A 26943-nucleotide genomic window follows, 5' to 3' on the forward strand; every position below is an offset into this window, starting at 1 on the left:
AGCTATAGAGATTTTTACGACAAGCTTTTTTTTTTCTTTTTTTAAGCGCGTTGATGTGCGGAGGAGTTGGTTGAAAAGTGCAAATATCAACACGCGCATATCTGCGCGGCCGGGTGACGTTATCGTGACGTGATCGGGACACCCCGATGATGACTTTGACGAAGCTGCCGTACGTAGCTAACTCTGGCGTTCAATGCTCGACTCGACCGGCCGTCTAGCGATCCGAGCAGATCTGAGGGGCACTGGCCCCCATCGCGAGCGCAAATAAAAATGTCAGCCGCGCGCGGGAGCAAAACAAACGTAAAAACGGCAAAAAGAAAAGAAAATGCACAAGGCAACCCCCCTTCCCCGCTTCTTCCTTCTTACCCAGCGTGCACTGCGGCTTATCGGTGACTGCTGCTGCGGCTTTCGGGCAATGTGCTTTTGTATTCGGTGGCAAAGAAGCGCGGCGGCTATCGGCGCTTCGTGAAAACCCCTCGGTATCGGGCCCGATGCCGCCGAAAAAGAAAGACAGGCCTCCCGCCGAAGCGCCCAAGCCGCAGCAGCAGCAGCGCCCGGAACCACCCCAGCAACATGCCTACGCCGACCACGAGCTTTTTCTCCAGGCTTTCGAGAGTGAGTTCTCGATTTCATCCGTTGCGGTTGAACAATCCCGTCGTCGAGTCAGGCTTGAGGCTTTTTTCCTTCAACAGTGTCCTGTGCTCTGATCCGTGGCTCGGTCCTGTTTAACGCCTCAAGCGCGTGGGTTGTGTTCCGTAGCGTGATAAGTGGCGAGCCCAACTCGGGACGTTTCGCGCCAGCTTCGGAATACGAGGCGTAGGTCGGTTCCATGGGGGCTGCGCGCGGCAAAAGCGCGACCGCTGCCGAACTCACACGCCTTAATATCCTGCGCACTGTTTATGAAGACGTTCTCTTCGATGGGATCTAGTTCTCCAGGTTAATGATGTCGTTAACACCGACGGCCAAGTGAACTGTGCTCGCTTGTGTTCCCTTCACCGATCATTCGGGAGCCGCGCATCTAGTTGAGTGCGCTTTGAATGCTTTCCGAAGTGCGTTTGCAGGGAGATCAAAGCTGTTAGAACCGATTGTTTGTGTCGGAGAAGCTCCGGCGACATTTGGGGCACTCGAAGCTTTGGTAGGCGATCCCACACCGCAGTGTGTTACGGGTGACCGAAAGCAGGTTGCTGCCTGCTTGCCTGCCAACCGTTCGATGGGTTTCTCGTACGAAGGGTGCAGAGTGAAAAAGAAAACGAGAAACCGCCGGAGTGCTCCAAAACATGCCGCAAAGCTGTTGAAACAGCTCAATCTCGCGGGCGGTTTAGCATGCAGGAGTAAGCTTTCGCACGTCGATATGATGAGCTGGCACTGACGCTCGCTTGCTACCGCTGTAACATAGCGCCCAGTTGCACTGTGTCATCGTTTGTATGACGGCATTTTCATTTAGCCTTTGGGTATTGCAGGATTCTACGGTCATTTTCTACTGTGCTATTTATAAGTTGCAGGTTAATATGGTTCCCAATACACTCCTGATTAATCTAATGTAACGCTAGGATGACACGTTTAATATCTATAGAATCTGGAAGTGAACATTGACTGCTCATGTCAATGTTTAGTTTACTATCTGTAGCTACTTCTGGAGCGGATAATTAGGAATTGGTGTGACAAACTTGAGGACCATCATCCGATTCGTCACAATTTTTATCTAAGTGTTTGCAATGTAAATTCGACTGTTATGTATTCGACGTCTCATTGTTTTGCCTAGAGTGGGCGATCGTACATCGGAACAGTTGTCTTCTGTGTATTTCCTAGAGCACCTCGTACAATGCCCTTTTACATTTGTCTTCAGCCTCCATGAGGAAAGCATATTGCATTGCAAAACATTTTAGCGCTACACATTTGTGTTTGCTTGCATTCCAGAGCCAACTCAAATTTACAGGTATCTACGAACCCGGCACGTAGCATCGGTAAGTTGAGTTTGCACACATGGTGTCACACTATTTGGTTGCTTTGCTTGATTGTAAATTACGGTTGCTTTATCTCCTGTGACAATATTTTATTTTTCAGCCTATCTTTCTTCATAGAACATTAACTTATATGAGTCATCGCATGTCACGGAACCACAAGAATAGGTATGTGGCCACCCTACTGACTTCATCTCGTAATTTGCTTACTACACCGAAGAACAATCGTATCTCACATGGTGTGTAGCCTCTGACCTAATGGATTCAACAGACTCAGCAGATGTGGCATGCTTTAGGAATTGTAAAGCAGCGTGAAAGACATTCTTGATGTCAAACTAACTGTACCAAGCCTCCATCCTGGTGACTTGCTTGCCTCTCATACTCGCATATGCACAGCCCCAAACCTCTTTGTCAACTTCAACTAGCTTAGAACAGTGCTGCCGCTTGAGTGAAGTAGACGTGGCACTTAGGTTTGTTATGTCGTGCAGCAAAGCCTAAGCAGAGGACATTGACGAATAGACCCCAGAGTATGTCATTGTTGAATGTAAACTTGCATGCTTGTACCATGGCTGCTTGGGAGCTGTTGATGTCCACATCATCGAAGGGCAGTCTAAACAAGTGTTCGCTTCATCTGAGAATGTAGAAGGTTGTTCAGAGCAGACTACCCGTTGTCTTTACTGAAGTTATAATGGATGAGACGGGTTTATTTACAAGGTGAAGTCTGTCTACTCTGCACTCTGGTCATTATCCTTTTTTTGGCTTTGCTGAAGTATCATTTTCAACTCCTTTTAATAGCAACTTGAGAAGCACTGCGGGATCGAATCCCGGCCACGGCGGCCTGCATTTCGATGGGAGCGAAATGCGAAAACACCCGTGTACTTAGATTTAGGTGCACGTTAAAGAACCCCAGGTGGTCCAATATTTCCTGAGTCCCCCACTACGGCGTGCCTCATAATCAGATCGTGGTTTTGGCACGTAAAACCCCATAATTTAATTTAATCTTTAACTTCTCCACTGCCTCCAGGTAGGCACAATGGTTGGTTATGAAATTTTAGCACTGGAGTCACCACTGAGACTTTACTGATGTTAAGTAACATTAATCCTGGTGGAGGGCTGCTTTTCACGGGACAGAGTTTAGGTAAAGAATTTAAAGCCATCTTTTGTAAATGTGGGTGATGGCACTCCATACTTTAGTGATTGGATAACTGTGTGGGAATGTTACAGAAGAGTTTTCTGGTGCATTGTGTTGACTGACTGGTCTCTCAATGTTCAAGGAAACATTTTAAAGTGGACAGTCTTCTACAACGAGTACAAGCACAACAAGATCCATCATCATGCAGGTTTGTTGCTTTTGTCACTGTTTTGCATGCACTTTTTTTTGTCATTCTTTGAAGCTCAGTTTTGTCATAAAGCTGATTTACAACAAGGGAAGCTTTTATGATTTGAAATAGCTCAAATATATCCATATTTTTTCTGTCTGCCTACTATTCTCAAGCTGGCCTTTCTATGTCTTTTGCCATTCTTCTTGGAGCAAGAGAAACTGTAAACCAAATGTTGCAGCTTTTATAGTTTAGGTGTAATTTGTCTTCTTAACAAATTTCTTGTCTGCTCTTTGGGAAAATCACCGAAGCTGACTTCTGTATCATCTGAAAAGCTTCAACCAAGCTTACAGACAGCCATTCAGCCTTTATGTTGACATTTGTAATATGCAATGGCACAGAGGCATAGCGTTCCCATTTTCCTGTGGGAAGGGAGGGGGTTGCGGGGGGGCAGGCGATCTAACTGGAGGTACACAAAATAAATTGGTCATTGCGTTCAATGTGCGGAAGTTTGTTCATGCATGATTTATTCCTTTGTGCAAAAATAATCTCCTAAATTCACACCAAAAATAATCTTCAAAAATTGGGGCTATCTAAGGTTTGCGGCCCGGCGAATGGCATTTGCTCTCCCCCCCCCCCACACACACACTACTTCACGCTTATGCACTGAGACATCTCTCTCCCTCTTTTTGTTGCTCTAGCATGGTGTTTCGTTATAAAGCCAAAGGAAAATTTCAGCGATTTTTTTTTTTGCTTTCAGAGCGCCGAGCCAAATGACATTGACATTCACCGGCTTCTTCGACCGCTCGACAAAGAGTGAGTTGAAAACAAATCTTGTAAAGGTCGGCCGATGGCCTGTGCCTAAGCTGGTGCCTCGTCCTCCTTGTCCATCGCTGAACAGGGGACATGGTCACAGCAGAAGCAGTCATCCTAAAGATTTGCAACAAAAAGAAGAAGGAACTGGAACTGCCGTTGGCGCAGCTTTCAGGTAGTGTTTGCAGCTCTCTTTCAAGTGGGTCTGCCTTTGTCTGACATGCTGAATGACTCGCTGTGCATCGTAGTCTTGTCTTGATATGCCGCTATCTTGCCATTAGAGGCGTTGCAGCAATATCGAGTTTAAAGGGGCTTTAAAGGCAAACGTAAGTCAATCAGGAGAGCGATTAGTCTCCTGTAATCCTTTCAGTGTCCGAGTGTTAACTTGGTTGTAAAGAAAGTTTCATCTGAAAGCAGCATCCCTCCCTCAATTCAGTTTTCCTACGAAGGGAAGAAGGGTGTACTGTTGTGGACATTGTTAATATAAATGCAACCTATAAGTTGATTACCTCTTAGGTTTAATGGCTTCAGAGTGCAATTTCGCATTGCTGTGAACAGGGGGGTGTGAACTCCTAACTAAACGAAGAAAGTGAAATTATGCCAACATCACATGAAGTAGCTAAAACGGAAACAAAATTACGGATTTTAGTTAGGCCTAACTTCGTGAGCCTTAAGTTAGGCTTTTAAATAGGGCTAATTTCTTAATGATAGTGCAGAAATGAAGTGTTGATCCGGTGTCCCATGGCCTCTTAGATTGTCAGTGGCAATCTTGGGAGGCCATGCTCTTGCACTGCCTCCCTACTGCTACTTGTTTCGTAGTACATGGCACCCTCTCTGCGGTGCTGTTCTACTTGCAAAGAGTTTCAGAGCATGGCCTCCAAGATGGGCGCCCTGACAGCCTCGGAGGCCATGCCCTGGCACACTTGGCAAGTCCAACAGCAGCATAGAGAGGGCGCCATGTGCCATGAAAACTAGGGTGCCCTCTGGGGAGCATATACAAGGTAAACTTGCTACTGATATATTCAAGTGCAGTGCATTTTATCTTTCGTTTTGTTGGTATCAGTCATCAACTACCCTTGACTTGGGTTTAAGAGGGTTTTATGTTAGCGAGAGCTGGTTCTAGATTTCCCAAGCAGTAATGTTGGCAATTCTATTCCTTTTAGAAGTTTTATAGTTTCAGTAGTCCTTAGTTGCACACTTATTTCAGAAAACTATCGGCTAAAGTTGACTTAGCTCTATTTTTGCCTTTATTACCCCTTTAAGCAGCACGCATGAAAGGAGAGGGGGTGGTGGGGCTTGCTTGTTGCTCAACATCCTGTTTTCCACATGGTCGTCTGCTTCACACATGAGCAAGCACTTGAAAATGTTCCTTCTTGCATTTTTGTGGCACTGTAGGGCCTATTCCCAATTGCTCAACTTGCCTATTTTTTGACACGGCTTACCTTAACTGCCCGGTTCTTTTCAAGATGGTGCTGGTTTTTCCCCTCAGAGTGATTAGAGCACAAAATGGAACAGTCCTTCGAGACATGCTTTGTGCGGGCTGTGGCACTTTTTATACACAGCACGGTATTATTGCTTTGTAGCACTAGCAGTTGTGCTTTGCAGCATGGCTCACGTTGTTGCCTATGAATGCTGGATTTTCTTTTTTCTCTCTCTCTGTCTCTCTAAGTGATTGTTTGTTTGCTACTTGTTGCATGGGCTGCGGCATGTTATGACGCTGAACGAAGCCTGCAGATCTTAAGGTGGATCTTAAGGTGGGAACTTCAGTTTTATTGTAGTTTTAAGCTGAATTGCATCCCAAAACACACTTGGCAGAGTTTGTAAATAGATTGCTTAACGCTGTGTTGGGTTTCCTTCTTGAATTAGAGATTGAGAACTGACACCCCTAATTAACTTCAGCGACGTTAAAGGCCAACTGCGACGAAATTCTTTTTGACCAAATTGGTTATAGATGAGTACTAGTCTATTATATTGAACCAGTTTTGGCAAAAGCTGCAGCACTGGTAATTTTAGAATTTTTCCTATTAGCACCCTTTAAAGTAAACCTAAGCAGACAGCGTGTGCCCCTGATGATTAGTGAATATTAATAAGACCAGCATGTTGGCCTTGATCATTCAGCACGCTGCGGGTAGCTGTGGGCGCGGTCTAATCTTGGAGGTCTTGACGAGGAGCCACATGTTCTTGGTCATGCGTCAGTTCCAGCAAGTGGTAGTGGTGGCATTTTTCCAGTTTTGGGTTCGAAAACGTTTAGTTTTGTTGGCTTTTTGTCGCATGTCCATTCTTATCTCAAATGTAAAATTTCGCGCGGAGGCTGTCTTGTATCTGCACTGTTTGAAATTAGCTTTTTTTTTTATATAATTAAAAATTTTGTTGTAGTTCGCCTTTAAACGCAAAGTGCAATGAAATTTCGGACCGTGCAGTAAGCCTATTTTCGGATGGTGTATATCCCCACAAAGCCTAAATACATTTCCACACCAAAGAAAATTACAAATTTTCAGTTTTTATTTCTGGTCATCAAGAGTACAGTTATAACAACAAAAAAAGCAATAAAATGTTATCCGAGTTGTAAATTAAGTAGTATAGTAATAGTTAATTAGTAATAGGTTTGCTGAGCAGTCTGTAACTGAAAGTTTGCTTCAGAAGTAGAAATGCTACTGTGAGTATTGTGTTAGGCCTCCCATGCTTAAATCAACATTTCAAGGTACCAAGCACAGCGTATCAAAAGATTACATGTTTGGCATTGCAGGAATATACAGAGCAGCCACCTGTAAAACTTTTAAAACATGAGTGGATGTATTACGAACAGCCTGCAAAATTGATGTTTTTGATGCTGCAACTGAGCAAAAAAAACAGCACCCTTACCACTCGCCGGTAATGATGCAGAACCCGTAACATTGCGAACCAATGTCGCTGTTTGGCACGGCCTCTGAAATTAGGTAGTGCCCGGATGGATTGTGACTTGCGTCATGTCCACTAACCACCTAGTACACAAATCATCTGCTAAAAGTGCTATTTAAAGGCTGTTAATGCAGAACTCGGAGAATTACCAGTGCTGCAGCTCTGCTGAGATGGCTTCAATAGTAAATACTAGTACTAATTTATAACCAATTTAGCCAGAGTGAAGTTTAATTGCAGTCTATCTTTTACTTTAGCAAAACTATTAATTTGCCACTTGCGTAAACAGCTTACGGAAACGAGGCACACAGGAAGAACAGTCGAGTAACGAGTGCGTTTATATTTTCGAACCAACATTTCTTCTTTTTTTTTTTTTTTTTCTCTCTCGGAAACGTATGAATGTCAATACAAGGCGTTGCTACAAGGCGGACAGGGTAACAGTCGCTGCCGCAGCTTAATTTGGCAAAGCATCATGCGCTTCATGTATAGGTTTGCTCTCTTTTGCAAGTTCTTTCTTTCCACTTTCATTTCCATTTCTTGCTTATTAATTTTACATTTTAATTAAGGACACGGGTAACTTACCCTGTGCATTCCACGGCTTAATTGTCTGTTAGTTTCATGTGGTTGCGACTGACTAAAAAGTTGAGGGCCTCAATTCGCCCCAATTCTTCATAGTGGTGCACTTAAGACCGCAAGCGTGACAGGGCACACAGAGAGTGCTGTCATTGGTAATTTACAAACCAACCAACAGTGTTTAATCACTTTGACCCTTGTACGATTACTTTGTTTCATGAGGCTGAGATGTATTATGCGTCTCTGTGTTGTATTGCATGTTCACGTTGCCTGTTAGCTTTCTCAGTTGTCATTGTCACCAATTATTATATAGTCGAGCCTCGATAATACAAACATAGATATAACAAATTATTGGAGATGTCAAAGTAAATGTAAAATTTTTATTGTTGCTAATTGTATACAGTCGAACTGCAGTATTACAAACATGGATATAACAAATTATTGGATATAACAAAGTTTCCTGTTGGCTTTCTCGGTTGTCATTGTCGCTTATTATACTGTGGAACCTTTATACTACAAACATGGATATAACGAATTATTGGAGATAACAAAGTAAATGGAAATGTTTATCACCAATGTCAGCATGCAACGAATATACATGCTTATAATAAACATTGGATATACTGAACGAAGGTACTTTCATGTCATGTGCGACTTCATACTGGGACCTCGGGGGAGGCTAGATGGCCATTGTTGCCAAACTTATTGTCATTCACCATACAGTAGGACTGGACTGTTGACCAAAAGCTTTCCGAATAATCAATTAATGCTTTAATTGTTATAAATCTTTTTACTGCGGATAATCATTTGTAGTAACATGCAAAATCGGGCAAGCGCGAACACCAACATCCCTGCTGAACTTGCTCAACAGTGAAAAACAGAACCACAGGCTCGGTTACAATGTTTGAACAATGTTTCAACTAAGACAGCAGCTGGTCGGGAGTTGAAACAAGGGCCACCCATGCATCCATGTGCTGTTCTTCGTCAGTGGTACTAGTGGTCGAGTGAATATCTTAACTGCTGCTGCACTTATGATTTCGTTTTGAGTTATTTTGATGTGCTTGATTAATGTGCACTCAAGCAAGCTGCTGCTGACGCAATAGCAGGTAGTTTGTTCTCGCCTCGACGTTTATGTACAAGAATTCTTGCATTCTGACTTTTTATTGAGCTCATGTATGTAAATGCACAAACCTGATGTCCAGCCCTACCGCAGAGCTGCCAAGTGTGTTATAGGATGCAAAAAAAGTTGCTGTATGTCCCTGAGCATGGCACTAACGAGTTAGCTTATTAGAGAAAAGCTGCCCATGCTTGGGATGACGTGCATGTTTCCACGGGCAGTCAGGGTCCTACGAGTGTTGTTCTTGACGGGAGGCTGTCGTCATGCGACAGCGCCGTTTGTCTATCACGTGCCAGTGGGCAGCTGCGAGGTGCCACACAATCCCGAAGGAGCCGCGCACACCAGCGGCACCTCTGGCACCCGCACGACGGCCATCACGGTGCCTGGCAACAGCTTTTGCCCAAACGGAACCGGTCTCGTGCGGTCCTACGTGCTGTTGCTGCGAGTGACCGCTGGCAGTCAGGTCAACGAGGGCGACAATGGAGGTAAGCCCCGCCTCTTTCGTTTCTTTTTCTGCGGTCAGAATGACAAGAGCGCTTCCACGCCTTGGACGGGCTGGGTTCGTTGCACGTGTCCGATAAAAGCGACCAAGATGAACTCGTCGGCGCTACTTTGCATTTTCCAGCAATGCCAAGGACAAGCAAAGTTTTGTCTCAGTGCTTACTTGTGCTTTTGGTAGATGGCAGCACGCGATCCACGGGACGGCGCAAGCAGAAGCAAATTTATTCTTTCTGGGGAGGTAAAACATGCTGGCAAGTAGGGTCGTTAAATATAATCTGGTCATTTTTGGTCTGCGTTCAGAATAACAGCATGGTACAGAAGAGGCCTACGCTGGATGCAAGAAACATTTTTTGGCTGAAATTGCTCATTTCCTGGGAAAAAAAAAATTCTCCTTGGTGTACTTTCTGTGCCAAATGCTGTACAAAGACACCTAATGGCTGGAATTGCATAACAGACCTTAGCAGGCATTCCATATGGCTTTTCAACAACAAAAAAAAAAAGGACAGATATATAGTGGAACCTCGTTGATACGATTCTACATAATACGTTTTTAGCGATAATATGTTTCTTTTTCTTTTCCCGATTTTTAGATGATAGGCTTTATTTTCCGGTTCCAGTGACGATCGTATCAACGAGATTCCACTGTATATGCAAGTGAATAGTACACAGCCACTACTTTTATTTGCAAATTACATTGCATTCGTTGCTTATGTGGCGCTTACTCAGTAGGAGTGCCTATGCTAGATGAAGTTGTAATAAAATGAGGAGCTGAAAACTTTGCCGTGACATTTCAGTTCCTACAGTGGAGCCGCCGTCCAAAAAGGCCCGGCGCAACGGGTGCCACCGTCCCCCAGCTTCCAGTGCTGGCAGCGGAACTGGTGCTTGCGCTTCTGCGGAAGAGAGTCGCCACTATGTGGGCGAGATGGTTGTGTACGAGCAGCAACGGTGCCTCCTCAGCGAGGGTGAATACCAGCTGATGCTGAGGCCTTGGGGACCAAAGGCAGCGCCTCTCGCTCGAACGGCGTCTTGGGAAAGCCTCAACCATGTAGAGGTGGGTGCCCACAGTCGCCTGTGTGCGGTCCAAGGTTACCGTCTGTCCGGTTTTTCAACTGGTGCAGCCACATTTTTTTTTTTCCCTTCTTTCTTTCTTTACGGCCTGCTTTCAGCTGGTACAGGCGAAGTACCCGTATCCGGGTTTCAGCTTGCACCAGACGCGAACGTGTACACAAAGTACATAGAAGCACACCATGCACGTACGTACACGTTGGTGCATACACAGTTAGCCAAGTTGATCCGATGGTTGGTTTCGAACCCTGTTAGCTCAGCACAGCAGCCGATGTGCTAACCATTCGACCACGGACTACTCAGTGACCCAGCTAAGTGGGAAAGTGGTTAGATACAAACGTAGATAGATAGATAGCCCCCAAAAGGTGCGTGAAGCACCCAAAGAATGTCAACGCATTAAAACTTTTTTTTTTGGTTTGCAAATGTTGCTGGTTACTCATTCAGCTTGTTCTGACCGGCATACGTCTGCTGGTTCTTTACGGTTTCCTAGATGAACAATTGAAAATGATTACCTAAGGACCGCCTCGCGATAATCTGGCAAGGACAAAGAAGGGTGCAATTGACACAAGCAAGCCCTTCTATGTCCTTGTCCATGTGCAATACGTAAATATGCTTGTTTGCTGTAGTCTTAAAGTCGTGAATAAACAACTAGCCCAATTCTTTGCATTGAGGAACGTTATCAGAACATCCACTAGTAGACAGTCGGTAAGAAGGAACACAAGATTGAGAGGAAAAGAAGATGGACAGTTCCATTTCTAACAACTGCAACTGACAGCATTCGGCTGTCTAAGAATGCTCGTGATCCGCAATTTTCATGTTCACCATATTTCTTAATTTTTTCAGAAACCACAGTTGCGCTCACACACACATGCTCTCACACGTAAACGGAACAGAAACTTGCGTTGACTTCTGTTCTTTGCAGTGTCACTCAAGCTGCATTTTTTAGGATTGATTTCTTGACATCCTTGCAGGGTTCCCCGCCCCTTGAGGCATTTGAGAAGTGCCCCAAGGTGGCATTCCGGTTGAACTGGGGTCCATCCGAGGAGAGCGCCAATGCAGAATCTTCAGACCTTGTTCGAACGACCCGGCCTGTCTTGTCCCCCGTGGAACTGAATGTGGCTGAACCTGGGCACAAGCACACACGCAGCAGACGCAATGGTGAGCCAGCAGCCAGGCTGAGCTTTCTTGTGAATTTCTCTCAAAGCTTTGCGAGTTGCAATAGTCGTGAGTGTACAATGCGAAAGTTAAACGTGGACAAGGCAAGTGGCAAGGATGAGAGCTGAACACTCGCAATAATGGATCACCAACTTGCCCAATCAGCCACCCTGCCGAGTTGCAACAGTGTTTAAATCAAGGACCTGAGCACAGGTTGGCACTGTCCTAAAAGTGCTTGCATGCTTGCAGTGTTAAATTGGGCATCCTCCCCAACGTGTGCTTGTACATCGACCTATTTTGGAGATCATATTCTTGATCGATTATCTTTGTGGACCTCTCAACACTTTTTTTTTTTACGCCATAATGTCCAGCATGGTGTCTCGCAGGAGTGACAGGAATCCTGTCGGTGCACTGGACTACATTGTGATATGAAAGTAGTGCTGACAGAAGGTGCCGTGTATCTTTCGTTGGCTTAGCCAATGAATGCGTATTTGAATTGATATCCCTGGATCTTATTTATTGGAAATATGACTGAAGATACTCCTGTGGGGGTAACAGTGCCTGCCACTATGGGCACATTTTGTTCAGAAGCATTAACCTAGAACCTTCTCGTGACCATCAGCTCCAACTTTTGCATGGTCTGGAAGTGTATCTTGCCAAAATAAAGCATACCTTTACTGTCTGTCGAGAAGAAAATCAAAACAGGCTCAGTGTTTGCATGTTAACTTTACTATTTTGTGCTTTTTCTCCAACTGGCAGTTCACTGCGCCCTGAGAAACTTTGCGAGAAAAGCTTCAAATCTTCAGTTCATGTCATGGTTGTGCTTGTGCTTTTCCCAAGCGTTATGATAGGTGTGTTGAGCTCTGGCACGCACTTATTCTGCACATTGCAGGCGAGATGAAGGCAAGTCAGCAGCAGATACAACAGCAGGGCAGCGGACAGGTCCAGAAGAGTTCGAACAAGGCAGGCATGGGCCAGCGCACGCGAGTGGTGTACCAGTTTGTGTACCAGCAGCAGACGCGGCAGCAGACGGAGGCACGGGCCGACATGCGCTGCCCCTGGTGCCTGCTGCAGTGTCGTCTGCTGGCTGCCCTCCTCAAGCACCTCAAGCTCTGCCACGGGCGCTTCACATTCGCCTACGTGGTACGGATCCACTCTTCTTTGGTCTTGTTCAGAACGGAAACTGCCTATTGGCCGCGATTCAGCCGTGGGTGCCAGTTTGTACTCCTAAGTGCCTGCAGACATTAGGCAAGAGCGGTTCGCATCTACTGTATTTACCCGATTTTAACGTGCACAGGATTTTTGCGGACTGAAAGTATGAAAATAAAGGTGCATGTGAATGCATCACCTGCCCTATTCATAAAGTGAATATATGGCATGTCCCTACATGCGCAATCGGAAAGGAGACAGGCAGAATTTACCTTCATGGAAGGAAAAAATTTTAAAATTTTTGATAAACTTTCATAATGAAAGCGACTTGTCGTCGTTGCCATTTGTGCTTCATTGGCCATTGATACCAAGCATAAAGGGGTGGTATTCTCGAGCAATCGCTTTTAGAGATACTACTATATCTCTATTGCAAGACTCGGCATCGGACTTGTCGAAGTATGCGTCTGACAGCGTTCTTGGCACTGCGCAAATATCGAGCTTGGCACAGCGCTGGAAACGCTGGGCGGCTGATTACGGTGGTGCACCTGCATGAAATCTCAAGGAAGTGATGGTATCACCGAAAATTATTGGCTAAAATATTGGCCTAAAATATTGCTAAAGATAGTAGTTGAGCACTGAATAAACTGACTCAGTAGCCATTTTGTGATGATGCTGTGTCTGACGGCTCTGAAGGTGGGCTGTTGCCACCGCCAGGAACGCGGTTTTGTTTTCATATCCGATTGTAATGCGCAGGTGAGTTTCGAACTCATTTTCTCGGAAAAAAGGTGCGCGTCAGATTTGGGTAATACGGCAACTTTTCAAGGCTGAAGAAAACCTGCAGCTTCTCTTGCTACATCTGCGACTTTAATGCAATATCATTGTTGTCTTCTCACTCAGTAGTTGTTATTTGACATACATTCCAACTTCCTCTCCTTCCCATGGTTATCCATGAACTATTACAACATTATCATCTACGGAAGATAATGTGTTTTGTGTTCTGCAGAGTGATGTGGATCAAACCAAAAATGAGGAACGAGATTGTATTAAGCAGGATCATGACTTTGACTGTCTCCAACTGCACTTGAAATCACCAAGCTAGTTTCTGACATTTACATGATTTGTGATTTGTGTAGAAATAATGCAGCGGCCGCATTTCGGTGGTGGTGAAATGCGAAAATGCTCGTGTACTTAGATTTAAAAGGACACTAAAAGAGAAAAATTATTTTTTCTGTGTTACTAAATTGTCCTTCTACAATACCAAAAACACCACTCTTTATAGTGAGAAGACGCTTGGTAAGCCAGCCAACGTGCCGCCTTTCAAGTTCTTGCCATGACGTAGATTTTGACGGCGTCTGCTAAGGCCTAGTTAAATTTTTGTCAGTCAAAATTCACTACATTGTGTTTTAAGGAAGACAAAGATTCATCATGACAAGTTTCATGAACTCTTACTGAGCCAATGCTGCTCAAATACGAGAAAATATTTAAAATTCGTGATGTCTCTTTGACCTACCGGCGTTGGGGTTGAGGCGCGAAATTGGAAAAATGAAACATTGATGTTTATTTTCTCTTCTAATAATCAACCCATTATGGCAAAATAATGAATATAGAGTTTTCTAATGATACTTTATTATTGTAAATTTATTTATTGTTTCTCCCATTACGTGCATGTCAAAGAACGCCTCATAATCATATTGTGGTTTTGCCACATAAACACATAAAATCCCAAAATTTAATTTTGTACGGAAATGATGCAGAATGTATATGTAATGCATATCACCTCCACGTGAATAATGCAGATTATGTGGAATTGAGATCAAATGTCAAACGGTGGGGAGTGGATAAGAAATTTGTGTCACATTACGAATGATACGGGAAGCGTGTAGATTTCAGCCTTTATGGGGAACATATCCGTAGAGAGGTTGCGCCAGTGAAATCTGGTAATGACCTATCAACAGGACAGTGGCGCCCACAATTGCCAAAAAGTTTGATAATGTCTGAACTCGGCGACTTTCCACGTGTTCTACATTGCGGTGCGTCCCTTTGTGCCTTGCCAAGAGCCTCGAACTGAATCCTTGCTGTCTGTTGTTCATCCTTTACAGCCTCATCCAAAAGGAGCACGCATTGACGTCTCCATCAACGAGTGCTACGACGGATCGTACTCTGGCAACCCGCAGCACTTTCACACTCAAACGGGATATGCCTTTGGCTGGACCGGTCCTGCTCGTCGCACTCCCGTCACCTATGTGATGGTCTGCCGGTGAGCTTCAGCTTGTCGCCTATTCCACTGACACCTGAACACATAATGCCCCTTCCTCTAAGGGCAACGATAGGCCTTGCTTTAGGTCGGGGGGGGGGTCTGAGACATCAGCGCCTGTAGTTGTCTTCTGTGCAGCCGCCATATTGCTTCTGATTCCTCGGTTGATCGTTTTGGGGGATCATCTCATCACTATCGGTGCACATTCACTGGATAAGCTGGCAGACAGGATGTCCATCATTCCAGTGAGATGCTGCATCCGAAAGTGAAAGTGTCCCCAAAAGTGATTGACCACCGAGAATACGCCTCCAAGGTCGGCGAAAGTAAACTTAAGCTGACTCAGACTTGCTCACAAAATAAATTTATTGCATAGAGCTCGCTTGGGCCCAGACTCTCCAAAATTCTACTCAATTGGGCTAACTCGGACTCACTAAAATGCTGCTCAGCCGGGCTCATTCAGACTCGCACCTCTAGGACCCACCGAAGCTCACTCACATCTCGTAAATTTTGTTGTCTGGGCTTTTTGCTACTATCCTCTAACTACGTCAGTATATGGCTCACTAAGAATCATGTGCCAGACATGAGGCCCAATGTTCATCTTGAGCTTGACAAGCAGCATACCTTATATGAGGGGGGACCGAAAAATAACGAGAATTTTTTACTTCAGGTGGAAGGTGAGTTGACACCGTTGAGTGCCACTGTCTTGGTCTCACAATATATTGGCAGCGAATTGAAGGCTACAGCAAGTATCAGCCAATCAGGGGTGATATTGCAAAAAATGCTGTGTTCCTCCGCTGTAGGGCATCGTCTGCCCTTGAAAACACTCAACGTGGCGTGAAACTGCTCTGCCAACAGCAAACCTTACCCTCGCCTTTACCGATTAAATGCAAGGTAGTCGAAAAGATACCTTCGCATACCCGCCACGATGGCGTAGTGGCTGATGGCGTTGTGCTGCTAAGCCCAAGGACGCGGGATCAAATCCCGGCTGTGGCGGCTGCGTTTCAGTGGGGGCGAAATGCAAAAACGCCCACGTACGAAGCATTGAGTGCACTCTCAAGAACACCAGGTGGTCAAAATTAATCCTGAGTTCCTCACTACGGCATGCCTGATAATCTTATTGTGGTTTTGGCATGTTAAACCTCAGAATTCATTTTTTTTACCGTTGTGTTCACCGTTGTCAGTGCTTTTCGGCAAATTGTCGACCTTTTAGTCAGGTCAGTGCTATGTAATGCTGCATCAGCCAGCACAAACAAACATGTGTAATCTATGGCTTCTAATATCTGACTATGCCTGTGGCTTGCCACGCATGCCGCCATATCTCAAAGGTCATGTGTAGCGACTGCCTCTTTCATTAGGCCTAAGCACTAAAAGATCTAGAACAGATCTCGGAAACAGCACCGAACGATCACGAATACTTTGCTGTCGAAGCGTCATGATAAAAATCTAAAGCCAATGGGCCAAACAGTGCACAACGATGGAGCTGGAACTACATTATGGCGCACAGCTCTGAATGTCGTGCCGAGACTCGTAGCCTTGGTTGCGCTACCAAGATATTGTGAAACCGAGTATAGGAGCGCAAGCTACACTGTCGTCTCCATCACTTGGTCAAGCAGTGTCGTCATGTGAATTTTCAACCTCTCACTGCATTACCTTGTTTGACGTCGCCCATAAAAAAACTGACGTAGATGGCGAGAGAGGGTAAAAAAAAAAAACTGTGTGTGCATCAAGTTCCGTTCCATCTTGCCAAAAATTTTTAATATTGTGAAGCTTCACCATTTTGAATTTGTGTTGTAAGATCAATGAGGCAACCGGCATTTTGTATTTTGTTTGGAAGAAAATGTTTCGTTCTCTGGAGCTAAAGCTTGTGCAAGACAATAATGCCCCCGCCCACACAGCACTGAGCATGCAGCGCTTACACGAGTGTTTTCTTTCTTTTGACATTGACTGTATTTCAGGCAGCTGGTGCACTGTAACTACTGTACTTTTTAAAATATTCTTGTTTCAGACCCAAGAGAGCACCTCTCACCCTCTCAGAGTTCATGGAGCAAGATGAACCCGACATTGAGCAGCCACGACCCTACATGTCTGGACACAACAGGTATGTTCATCCAAGCTGTGTTTATTTCAACTTTCCAATGATCAAAGTTCAAAAGAGTTGCGAATTCTCTTGCCTTTAATCGAGGTCATTGTTAAAATTGGAAGAATTATTTGTCCCAGTATGTTAGTAGTGCAACCTTAATCTAATAATTAGTTCTTAATAACTTCCATTTCATCGGAGTGGTTCCTCATCACACTTTATTCTGTAACATGCAGGGTTGATTGTGTCTTTTGAAAAAGTGTAACGATTACCATCGGAACAGCAAGGGAAAAGGAAAAATGATGGCAGTGATAGCGTCAATCTTGCGTATGCACACCACAGTTGTGAGAGTAGAACACACCTGTTGTGCAAATGCATGTGATTGCCGAGTCGTCGTTGGTCGCCGTCATCTTATGGCCATTGATGACATTCGGAGCTCAGCTAGCGGGCTTGTTGCACGCTCTGTCATGTTGAGTCCTTCACACGTGCACTTACTATCCAGGCTCTACTACCACACGGAGACGTGCTTACCCATCAGGCCTCAGGAGATTGACCGAGACAGCGAATCAGAGGATGATCCTGAATGGCTGCGCATAAAGACTCAGATGGTGAGGAGCTGGCGCAGTCTGTGATTAACAAGCGTTTAGAATTAGTACTCCAGCATTGCGTTTCCTTTATAAGGTTGAGGGTCGGTCAGGGTAGCTTCGCAATTGATTGATTGATTGATTGAGTGAGTGAGTGATTGATTTAAAATCTCAAGGCGACGCTGTGCATATGACAGGGGCTGTAGTGGTGCACTACTGATTAGTTTCGACTGTTTGTGGTTCTTTAACATGCACTTAAAATTGAATTTGCGAGCATTACTGCCCGCATTTCAACCCGTCACGTCATACTCGGCAGCAGAGTGCCGTAGCCACTGAGTCACCATGGCAAATCAGCGTCGCAAGTACCTGTGATAGTGTACAGCCGATTATCCTGAAGACAAGTTGTTACTCTGAATTTTCTCATAAGCTGATGCCAGTCTGCGGCTCTTGTTTGCATTGCTGTAGATTCAGTGCGTTTCTGTTCAGCTGAACTTCTGGTCCGATTGAATAGATGTCCGACTTTGAGCCTCATCGGGAGGCTTTCTTATTTCTTTAGAATAAATTTTGCCATGCTTAGAATTTTGTATCATTGATATAATGCGCACTGGTGACATGCACCAGTTTGTGTTAGGGGAGCGTTTAGTTAGCGGCCCTTATCTTCGTGTGCCAGTTGAAAATCGTAATTGTCAATTTGTCTCGCTTGTCACTATGCTTATTGTAACTTGTAGCTGGCGCTTGTGCTCGAAAGGCATAGCTGGTTTGCCCATGCCTGGTAACGTAGGTCATCGGGGTGCCAAGGTAGTATACGCTTGTAAGCTGTAGTTTTCACAGCTCAAGTTTACCATGGTGTCAGTTGCGACTGTGATTTCCTGCTACAGTTATTTTCCTGTTTGTCTGCAATTCTGTGGTTGAGACTAGTTTGCTCCTTTCAGATGATTGACGAGTTCACCGATGTAAATGAGGGAGAGAAAGAGCTGATGAAGATGTGGAACCTGCACGTCATGAAATACGGGTGAGTGTGTGCACTCTTGTTGATGCTGGCTACTCATGCAGTCCTTTGCAACGAGTTATAACTGGAAATATATATATACATACCTGCCAACTCTTCCGAATTTTCGTAAAGTGTACGAATTTGGACCCGTCTTACGATTTTACGAATGTCAGCTCAATTTTTACGGAAAAGTGGTTATATTCGCAAAATTTTTTTTTAAATTCCCAATAAAGTCACGCCGTTGCTGGCGGGTGGGGCGCCACTTACATTGAGGCGCATAGAGATGGGGGTGTGTGCCGTAACCTTTATTGTCTGCAGAGTAAGGACATTTTTCACTCTGTGACATTGCCTTTGTCATCCCTTGGACGACCTGACAATGGCCGGAAGTCACTGGTTGTTGTTACTCTCAACATAGAGACCCACCTGTACGTAAGTGGCGCCCCCACAGGCGACGGCGATTTTGGGTCGATGCGGCAGGCACAGTTTCTGTAGTGGAGGCTGGTGCTTGTCGTCTCGCCTGTCACCTTCACTAGGCTTTTCTCGCGAGTATGACCTGTGTTGTAGGCCTCTTTTTTTTTTTTTTCCCCCCGACGTGCTGCTGCATGGGGCGCAGTGCGACTCCGGCACTCCGGTGTTTCGTAGCCGTAGCGGCTGCGAAGTGTGATGGCGTGCTCGAAGCCTCGGCAGTACTAGACTCTATCAGTATTTCCAAGTGTGTTTGAAGTCGTACTCCTTGGCAAAATCCCCGTGCCCCCCCCCCCCCTCCCGGTTGCGAGTTTATGAATTTGAAAGTCTTGAGGTTGGCAGGTATGTATATAGCTTGTAGACAGAGCCTACCACTTCACATGCAGTAACTGTTACTTCTGGTGGGCAGTTTGTGTCTACTATTTTTTTTTTTTTTTTTTGGTGTATCGCCAGTCGACCTTGCGCCAAGGGTGTATGAAACTAAACATACTTACAGAGTGTCGAGCACATCGCAGTGGCTTAGAGACACATTGTGTCAACATATTTGAAAATGAATTTCTGCAGTGCCTCAATTTGTGATACAGCATGCCTGTAAAATGAATCTGAACCAAGCACAGTGCGTGTCGCGTGCAACAGAAGGGCTACAACTGGGTACAGTCGTCATCAGTATGAAAGGGAACAGCGAATTTTTTGAAAACTACAATAACTCATCATGCATGGGTTCAAATCTTACGAACTTGATACTTAAAAGTTTTCCTGATGAACTTTTAGTATCATTGAACACTTTTATGGAGGGCATGTGTGTTTAACACCTGCGAGCATTTGAAAAAAAATTAGTTGTTCCTTTTCATATTAATACGATAACGACTGTACCTAGCTCACAGTGTATTGCCCATTGCTTGGCACTTCAGGTGTCCTGTGTGTCGTCACAATCTCTCGCCTCGCGCATCTTTCAGGTTCGTCGGGGACTGCCAGATAGCGTACGCCTGCAAAACGTTCGTGGAGCAAAAGGGCCCCGAACTCATTCAGCGCAACCTGTACCGCAACTTTGTCCTGCACATGTGCAACCTGCTCGACTACGGCCTGGTCAGTGCCTCGGTCGTCTACACGACCGTCCGGAGACTGCAGGTGTACTGTGACGTCAAGGACCGCCGACTGCGCCTCCCCGTCGAATATTCGTAGCGCCGTTTTCGACCTGTGCCTAGTGGTGGAAGAGATCGGGTGTACAGTCGAAGAAAGAAATAAGACCCGAAAGAGTCTCGCGTTACGGAGCCGCGAATGGTGCGACAGTTGCGATTTTTGGAGGAAAGTGCTGCCCCCTTTACGAAGGGTTAAGGGTACGAAGATGCCAGTGGCATTTGCCTTCAAAGATCTTCTGCCACTTTGCCCCTACGACCTGTTGTGGGTAGGGGGAGATTTTCGCTCGTCAATTGCCGCGATTCGGGAACGGAACAGCTTGTATAGGTCATCTGCCAGCTGGGCTGGCTGCAAAAGCTTCACGAGAAGCTGCGCAGAGGTACTATGCGTGTAGATAACCCGCTGATAAATATTGATAATTTGAGTATAGGGGGGCCATGTGGATGCAAGTCAAAATGCAACGGGCACGGGTTTTTTTGGTGTGGCAGACAAGGTTAAGTTTGCACACCTGCGTGATCCTCTCGGGAGATGTCTGGTTCTGCCACCACTAGGGCAAGCCTTTCTCCTGCACCACAAACCGAATACTGGCACCTCAAGGATGTTGCGCTGGTCATGCGTGCAGCCGTTTGAAGTGAGGAAGAACGGTGCCGATTTGGCACTTTCCTAAAAAAAAACTCGGCCCATTACGGCTGGCATCGGCATGCGATATGCCTTAACTGGTAGTACAAAACTTGCCAAGACAGCTGTAACCTGCCATGCCCCTTGCCTCAATTGGAATGACCATCCTATCTAGCGGGACCAGCATTACGCTCCGCTAGGTGTTCGGGGGGGGACGGGGGGGGGTGCTCTTAACGTCTTCAGCTAGGCCTAGGGCGCGCTGCATGACAACAAGCATTGCATAGTGGCCTCGCAAAGGACTTTCTTGTCTGCTTTTGCAAGTCGAGTTGAAAGCTATTCGGAAAGCTAGACAAGTGCATATTGTCGAGGAGCTTCATTTTTTAAAATCGTTTACCAGATTCATGAAGGGTTTGTATTCATGTGTTTGGTGCCGTTTTTTTTTTTTTTTGTGTTTTCACAAGGCTTCTGCTCTGCAGGGTCGTTATGCCTTTGAAATTGAATGTAGTGTTGCATCTGGAGCTGTCAAGTCAAAGGAATGACAGAAGACCAACCTGTAGATGTGTGAATGTGTCGCATTGTTTAAGGAACACTGTTTTAAAATGGTTTGTTGAAGTAAGGCTTCGAGATCCCCAATGTTTCGGAAGGGTGGAAGGAAGCGAACTTTGTAAATTTATGATGCTGTTCTTAAGCAGCTCCATGGAAACTGGGCTCTGTATGGCCAATATCTGTTCATAAGAAAGCTTGTGTCGTGTTACAGTAGTGGTACTGATGAATGAAAATGTCAGCAGGTTGGAAATTCAGATTTCTGTGCATGCGGAGGCAGCATTTACGGTCGCTGTCGTCGGGAATCCTGTTTCTGAAGCGTCCTGCCAAGATACGAGTTGTAGTGATAGATCTCCGATGTGTCAGGTGACAGAGCAGAGGGAATTTAATGTCATCACCCCATACAGGCGTTGGGTTTTGGATGCTGAAGTGATGCCAAATGAAAAACTGCCAGCACACACTGTGTTCATGTCGTATTAGTGAGAATGCTATAAGTGGAAACGAGTAGTAAATAATTTGAACTGTGAACATTGAAAGCCTGTACCGTGCTGCTCATTCATCACCTACGCACTAAGTCTCAGTTTGTTGCCCATGTTAGGAATTGGGGTTCGGGTAACCCATTAGCCTGCCAACGATCAAGAGTTTTGGGTGGTATGTATGCACCCTAGCATCTGGCGTCTTAGTGGTGTGCCGAGACAGAAGTGCCAACGGCAGTGCTGGTAGTGATGCAAGGTGGCGCTGTCCTCAAGTGCACCGTCACCAGGCGCATAATTCGACAAGATGCCTTGGGCAGTTTGGTCGAGCAGAGTCTCGCAGTCTCGCTGCCAGAGCAGCTGTTAGCAGTTCTGTTCGTGTGTGTCGCTAGAACGGTAACAAGCTAAAACCAATCTTGGTGGTAACTGTAGTTGCCCTCCAAAAAGCCGTGGGTATGGGTACCTGAACAGTGTAGCAATTTGGTGATGTGATAACTTGGTTGCTCTGTTGTTTTGGCTTTTACAATTTCCCAGGCCTCTTTGTTGGTGCGGTAGCAGACCTTAAACTTTTGGACCTGTGTTCTGTTTCGCGAGCATTGTTTAATTGCGCTACAGAAAGTGTTGAACAGTGCTTATGTTTTATAAGCTTGCATAATGATATTGCTGCAACCCAGGTTAAACGCCTTAGGAGAGCAATTCTTGGGTGCATGTGTGGTCATATTGTGTGAGTGACACAGCTTGACATTTATGGTTGAGGCCCGTTGGTTCCAGGACAGAAAAGCCAATAAAAAAAACGAAAGGATGGCAGAGAGCGCTATCTTCAGGACAGGCACTAGGACAGGAATCCTCACGCCCATTTTCTCTTATCCTTACCGGCATACTTTTTATCTGTCTTCCTGTTCAGAACCTATATTACTTCTGGTGTTTTTGTTGCAAAATCGGTACGTGCCGCCTGAAAAGTTTTTCAGATGCTGCATGTGGCCAGGAGATTCCACAGTTGTTTTCGAGAGGAACAGTTGGGACGGTAATCAAGAATCGTATTGTGCTTCGTCATTGGCTCAAGGGCGGGCATTGTTGCTTAGACAGGGCAGTCGGCGCAGCGGGATGGTCAGGATGGAATACAATAGGGGCGGTACTGTTGCAATGGACCGTCATACAAAGTTAAATGTTTTATAAGCTGTGTACCATGTTGTAAACATTAGAAAGACGAGCTGAAAGCATAAAACTGTGTGTGTGGCGTTAAGAAAAAGTGTTAAGATGATTATGAAGCCTCGTGGCTGCTGGGTAGCTTTAGCAAATCGCGAAAAGGGTCTTGGTCGGTACGCTTGGTGTCCGGCACCGTGCAGTGTACTGTTCCTGCGGTCTGCTAAACTGACTTCTGGTTGGCGCATGTCAGCAGCCTTCACCTCTTTTGCATGAAATCTGTGTACACCATAGCTTGAGCGCGCAACTTTCACGTCTTGAACTCGCATGTATAACAGAATCCTGAGAGAGCTTGAGCATACGGTTACAAGTACCACCCCTGACAGGTTCCACTCTGTGCACATGCTCTAGAGTCTAGCGGCATCTGGCCAAGGCTATAATGGTACGGGCGATATTGCTATGCTAAAGTTGCATTTGAATGTTGGGCGGTTTCATGAAAAATATTCATCCGTTATTCTCTGATTTCAAGATTAAGATGTGATAGCTGCAGGTGACCTCGCTCGCACTTGCTATGTTAACATTACAGAGCGTTGTGCAAACTATACTTATAGGTAAAAGAGTGCACTGAGCAAGTTGGTAAAGATTTGCATCGAAAAGTCAGTGCGGAAGCAAAAAATGTAAGGACGATCTTGTTGTGCCTCTTGTGTATCTGCCTTCTGGGCTGTGTTCTCAACATTTTTTTTAGCGCGTTACCGATAAATCTGTCATTATAGCTATTACAGACTTTATCCATGCGCTGTGTGAATTAGCAAGTGGTTGCAAAGCTGGAACTTGGCAGGTTCAATAACACTATGCCACAACTCTCTAGTAGGAGTATTGGTTCAAGTATGCTTTCTAGCGCAATTGAGACACATCTGCCAGTCAAAGAAGGCTACCCCATTACCTCTGTTGTCATCACTGTAGCTGCTGTAAATGTTAGCTAGCTGCACCGCTACGGAACAAGTCTTTTCAGTTTGCACGGAGAACATTGGCATTTGGTCCTCAAGCCCACAAGAAAGGCTGCATTCTTCGCTAGTCAATAAAAATTTTAACGGTCCTCCCATCCATACAAGGCAGAGGCTGTGGAGTTTCTGAAACCACAGTGTTTGTGCGAAACTCCGTAGCTCAAGCGTATACAGGCTGGCTGCTCGGTTGCGTGTTTGTGAGAGTTTTGTGCCATGGTAGCAGTGCCGTCAGCCCTTGATAGCTGAGTGCAACTTCTGAAACACTGCCACAGTAATGTTTTTTTTTTTTTTTTTCATGCACCTCGCTTGTACCATATGCTAGAGTTGTCACCCTTCAACTGATACCACTGTAGTAAATGAGTACCACTTTTGAATTCACCAACAAAACCTTGCTGTTCTCATTGCGATCTTCTTGTGCGGAAAAAATGTCATTTGAATCATGGTTTGCCAATTGTTCTAGCCGTAAAGGTCTGGATCAGTCACGGCAGCTGCATTGTCTAGCCGGAATGGTCCAGGACATGCAGCTAAATGTTATGCTGATGAGGTGCCGCATTTTCTATCTTTTCTACATGGAGTGGAGGGCGGGGATCAGTTGTACTTTGTCAGATGCAAATAAGCGGTGAACTGTGCTGAAATGTTTTTGGGACTAAGACATACAACACATAAGACACACAACACATTTTGGGACTAAGACACACAACACAACACAGGTAATCATTACACATTCAACTGGCCCCTGAAAAGTAATTGTATGTGAGGGGAAGACCACTCAATTATTCGCCTATCCCCTACAGTTTGTGACATTTTTGGAGGAAATCAATATCAAATGGGCAACCATACTAAATATGTTTGGGAAGGAAGGACGGAAAGAGTGGAAATAGTATTCATTGGGGTATGCAAAGGACACTACACACAGTGGTTTAACACAGGAAAAATGTATTAAAGGCACCTTTCGAATTTAATCTTTACTGCACAGTGTCAAGGTCAATGTATTGTCACAGCTGTATCCTGTCAATCAAGAGCATGGGCAGCGGTTGTGGAGGTCAATTTACCGTCGGAGAAAATTATTTCCTGTGCAAGCTTCGTTCTTTTCATAAGCGCAGCCATTGCCAAATTCAACCACTTTAGTTGGTTCACGTTGCAGCTGCACAGTTGCGATCCTGAGCGTGATTTGGCACATGAGAGAATTCATGCAAAGTTGATACAAGTACAGCCTCTGAACTGGCTAGGAGCAGTTGAAAGAAAATGTAGTCGACGAAAGAATCGGGCTACGCAATTCCTAAATGGGATATGTTTTCTGTAACTGACCCGTACCCTCCACTTTATTCATTCATAAGAAAGCTATTATGCAACTGATGTGATCGATCCAGGCCCAAGTGCTAGAAAGATTGGCAGTCTGGCCTTGCAAAGAGGCATTTGTTCTAGCATATACTGTTCTACTGCTGTAATCCCTCTGTGTTTGCTTGCACACATTATTTATTCTGTTATGTATAAACACGCCTTCTTTTTTCTTTGAACATGCCTCTGTCAGTGTAATTACCTGTACTTGTTTACATTGCCGTATGGAATGCACGTGATCACGTAGATGTTTTTTGTACCATTTCGAACCTCGACGATCGAGGTTTTTCGTTAGGCAGACGCTAAAGCTCATATGCTCGGCTCTGCTCTTAAATAAAACATTCATCTAAAATATATGTATATATATATGTTTCCCTGAGAGGGGTCGAAGTGTGAACTTCATTTTCTGCCCGGTGTGCCACACTCTGGCAACGCCGCTATTCGGGAGAGCATCTGATATTATAGACAAACCCGGATATAATGAATTATCTTGTATAACGAACAGCTGTAAATTCCCCTTGACAATTTTTGTATCAAATATTTATTTTATATGCCTAATTATTACATACCAAACTGATTCGCGATCCCCTTAGAGTTCGATAAATCCGGGTTCGATATATCCGTGCTGTACCTGGCAGGACTCGTCTGTGCTACACGTCGACTTCTACGCCGTCATTTTTGTCGATCGGGTCTTTATCACTGCGAACGACTTCCGCGTGGGGGACGGGCATGGCGACGGCATAGTCGTTCACATATTCATGAGCTTTGGCAACTCATTTTAAGCAGGACAATGCTATTTTCCCTCTTCAACTTCGTATACGTGTCCGCATCCTGAAATGAGGGACGTGGTGGAGGCATAATACCTTCCATGGAGGCAGAAAAAGAATGAAGGGCCGGTGAGGTCCTCCGTGTGTTCTTCGATCCCTCGCTGCAGGCGCGGGCAGTAGCGTCCGTCACCATTCGCAGCGGCGCCATCACTTTCCGTAGGTGATGTCTTCAGTGACAAAAACTACGGCGCGTGGATATCTTGTAGATCTCTGATGGGATATGAGCATATATATTTCCACGGGACATCTTGTGCATCACTATTTGGTCAGGATGGTGTCATCACGGCACATGGACGGGACGTTTGGTAGACTTACCTTGGACATTCGGTTATATTACTGAATTTAGCCTTTCTTATTAACCAGTATTTTCATACATTGCGCAGCGGCCGCCCTCCGATTTTAAGAGCCCCCCTCCACCCGCGCGACTCCCAACCAACAAGGTAATTATAAAGGGACATCAAATAGCAACACACTAAATCACTTTAGATCGGTGAAGTATTGCTTCAGAATGATCATTCGGAGAAAGGGTCGATTGCTAATGAAAACGAAAGCAAGACTTTGTTTTTAGCGCCAAAGCCTCAACGCCACGGTCGCGAAATCCCAAGCGTTTTTGCAGTAGCGCACCCAGGATCTTTACCAGGAGGGAGGGAGGGAGCAAGCACTTTACATAATATGCAATTGCCTTGCTTTAGTGACATGAATCCAATATCAAATAAAATGCCTAATAATAATGACACCAAGGATGATGACGTTTATTTGTTCAGCATTTTACTCAAGTCTTGAAAGGTCTTGATAGGGCCAAGAAGCCGGTCTGCAGAGCAGTGCACGTGGTCATCCGTTGAAGCTCTTACCTAAACGGTCGTCACAGCAGTGAGTGGTGGTAGTGTCTCAGGAGGCCAATTATGACAGATTGAATGGGAGAACTCAGGAACGTCAGTAAT

The 26943-nt window shown here is 45.2% G+C and overlaps 1 protein-coding gene across 3 annotated transcripts; it reads left to right on the forward strand.

Moving 5' to 3' along the window:
• The first annotated feature begins 359 nt into the window (after positions 1 to 359).
• On the forward strand, positions 360 to 25526 carry LOC119453054 (polycomb protein suz12). 3 transcript variants are annotated; one of them, XR_007466991.1, is made up of 16 exons: positions 361 to 615; positions 1918 to 1964; positions 2065 to 2129; positions 3236 to 3301; positions 4041 to 4096; positions 4182 to 4268; positions 8951 to 9163; positions 9974 to 10230; positions 11216 to 11402; positions 12292 to 12542; positions 14648 to 14805; positions 16808 to 16900; positions 17382 to 17487; positions 18396 to 18475; positions 19876 to 24463; positions 24505 to 25526. XR_007466991.1 is itself a non-coding variant. In XM_037715040.2 (15 exons), the coding sequence occupies exons 1-15, from the start codon at positions 492 to 494 to the stop codon at positions 20099 to 20101; spliced, it is 1992 nt and encodes a 663-aa protein (XP_037570968.1). In that variant the 5' UTR covers positions 360 to 491; the 3' UTR covers positions 20102 to 25526. The 3 variants fall into 3 exon arrangements, 2 of the variants coding, with proteins under 2 accessions (XP_037570968.1, XP_037570967.1); XM_037715040.2 differs by having other exon boundaries at positions 360 to 615; positions 8975 to 9163; positions 19876 to 25526; XM_037715039.2 differs by having other exon boundaries at positions 19876 to 25526.
• Positions 25527 to 26943: the final 1417 nt, after the last annotated feature.

The sequence above is a fragment of the Dermacentor silvarum genome, chromosome 5 (assembly GCF_013339745.2).
Source record: "Dermacentor silvarum isolate Dsil-2018 chromosome 5, BIME_Dsil_1.4, whole genome shotgun sequence".
Classification (NCBI taxonomy): Eukaryota; Metazoa; Arthropoda; class Arachnida; order Ixodida; family Ixodidae; genus Dermacentor; species Dermacentor silvarum.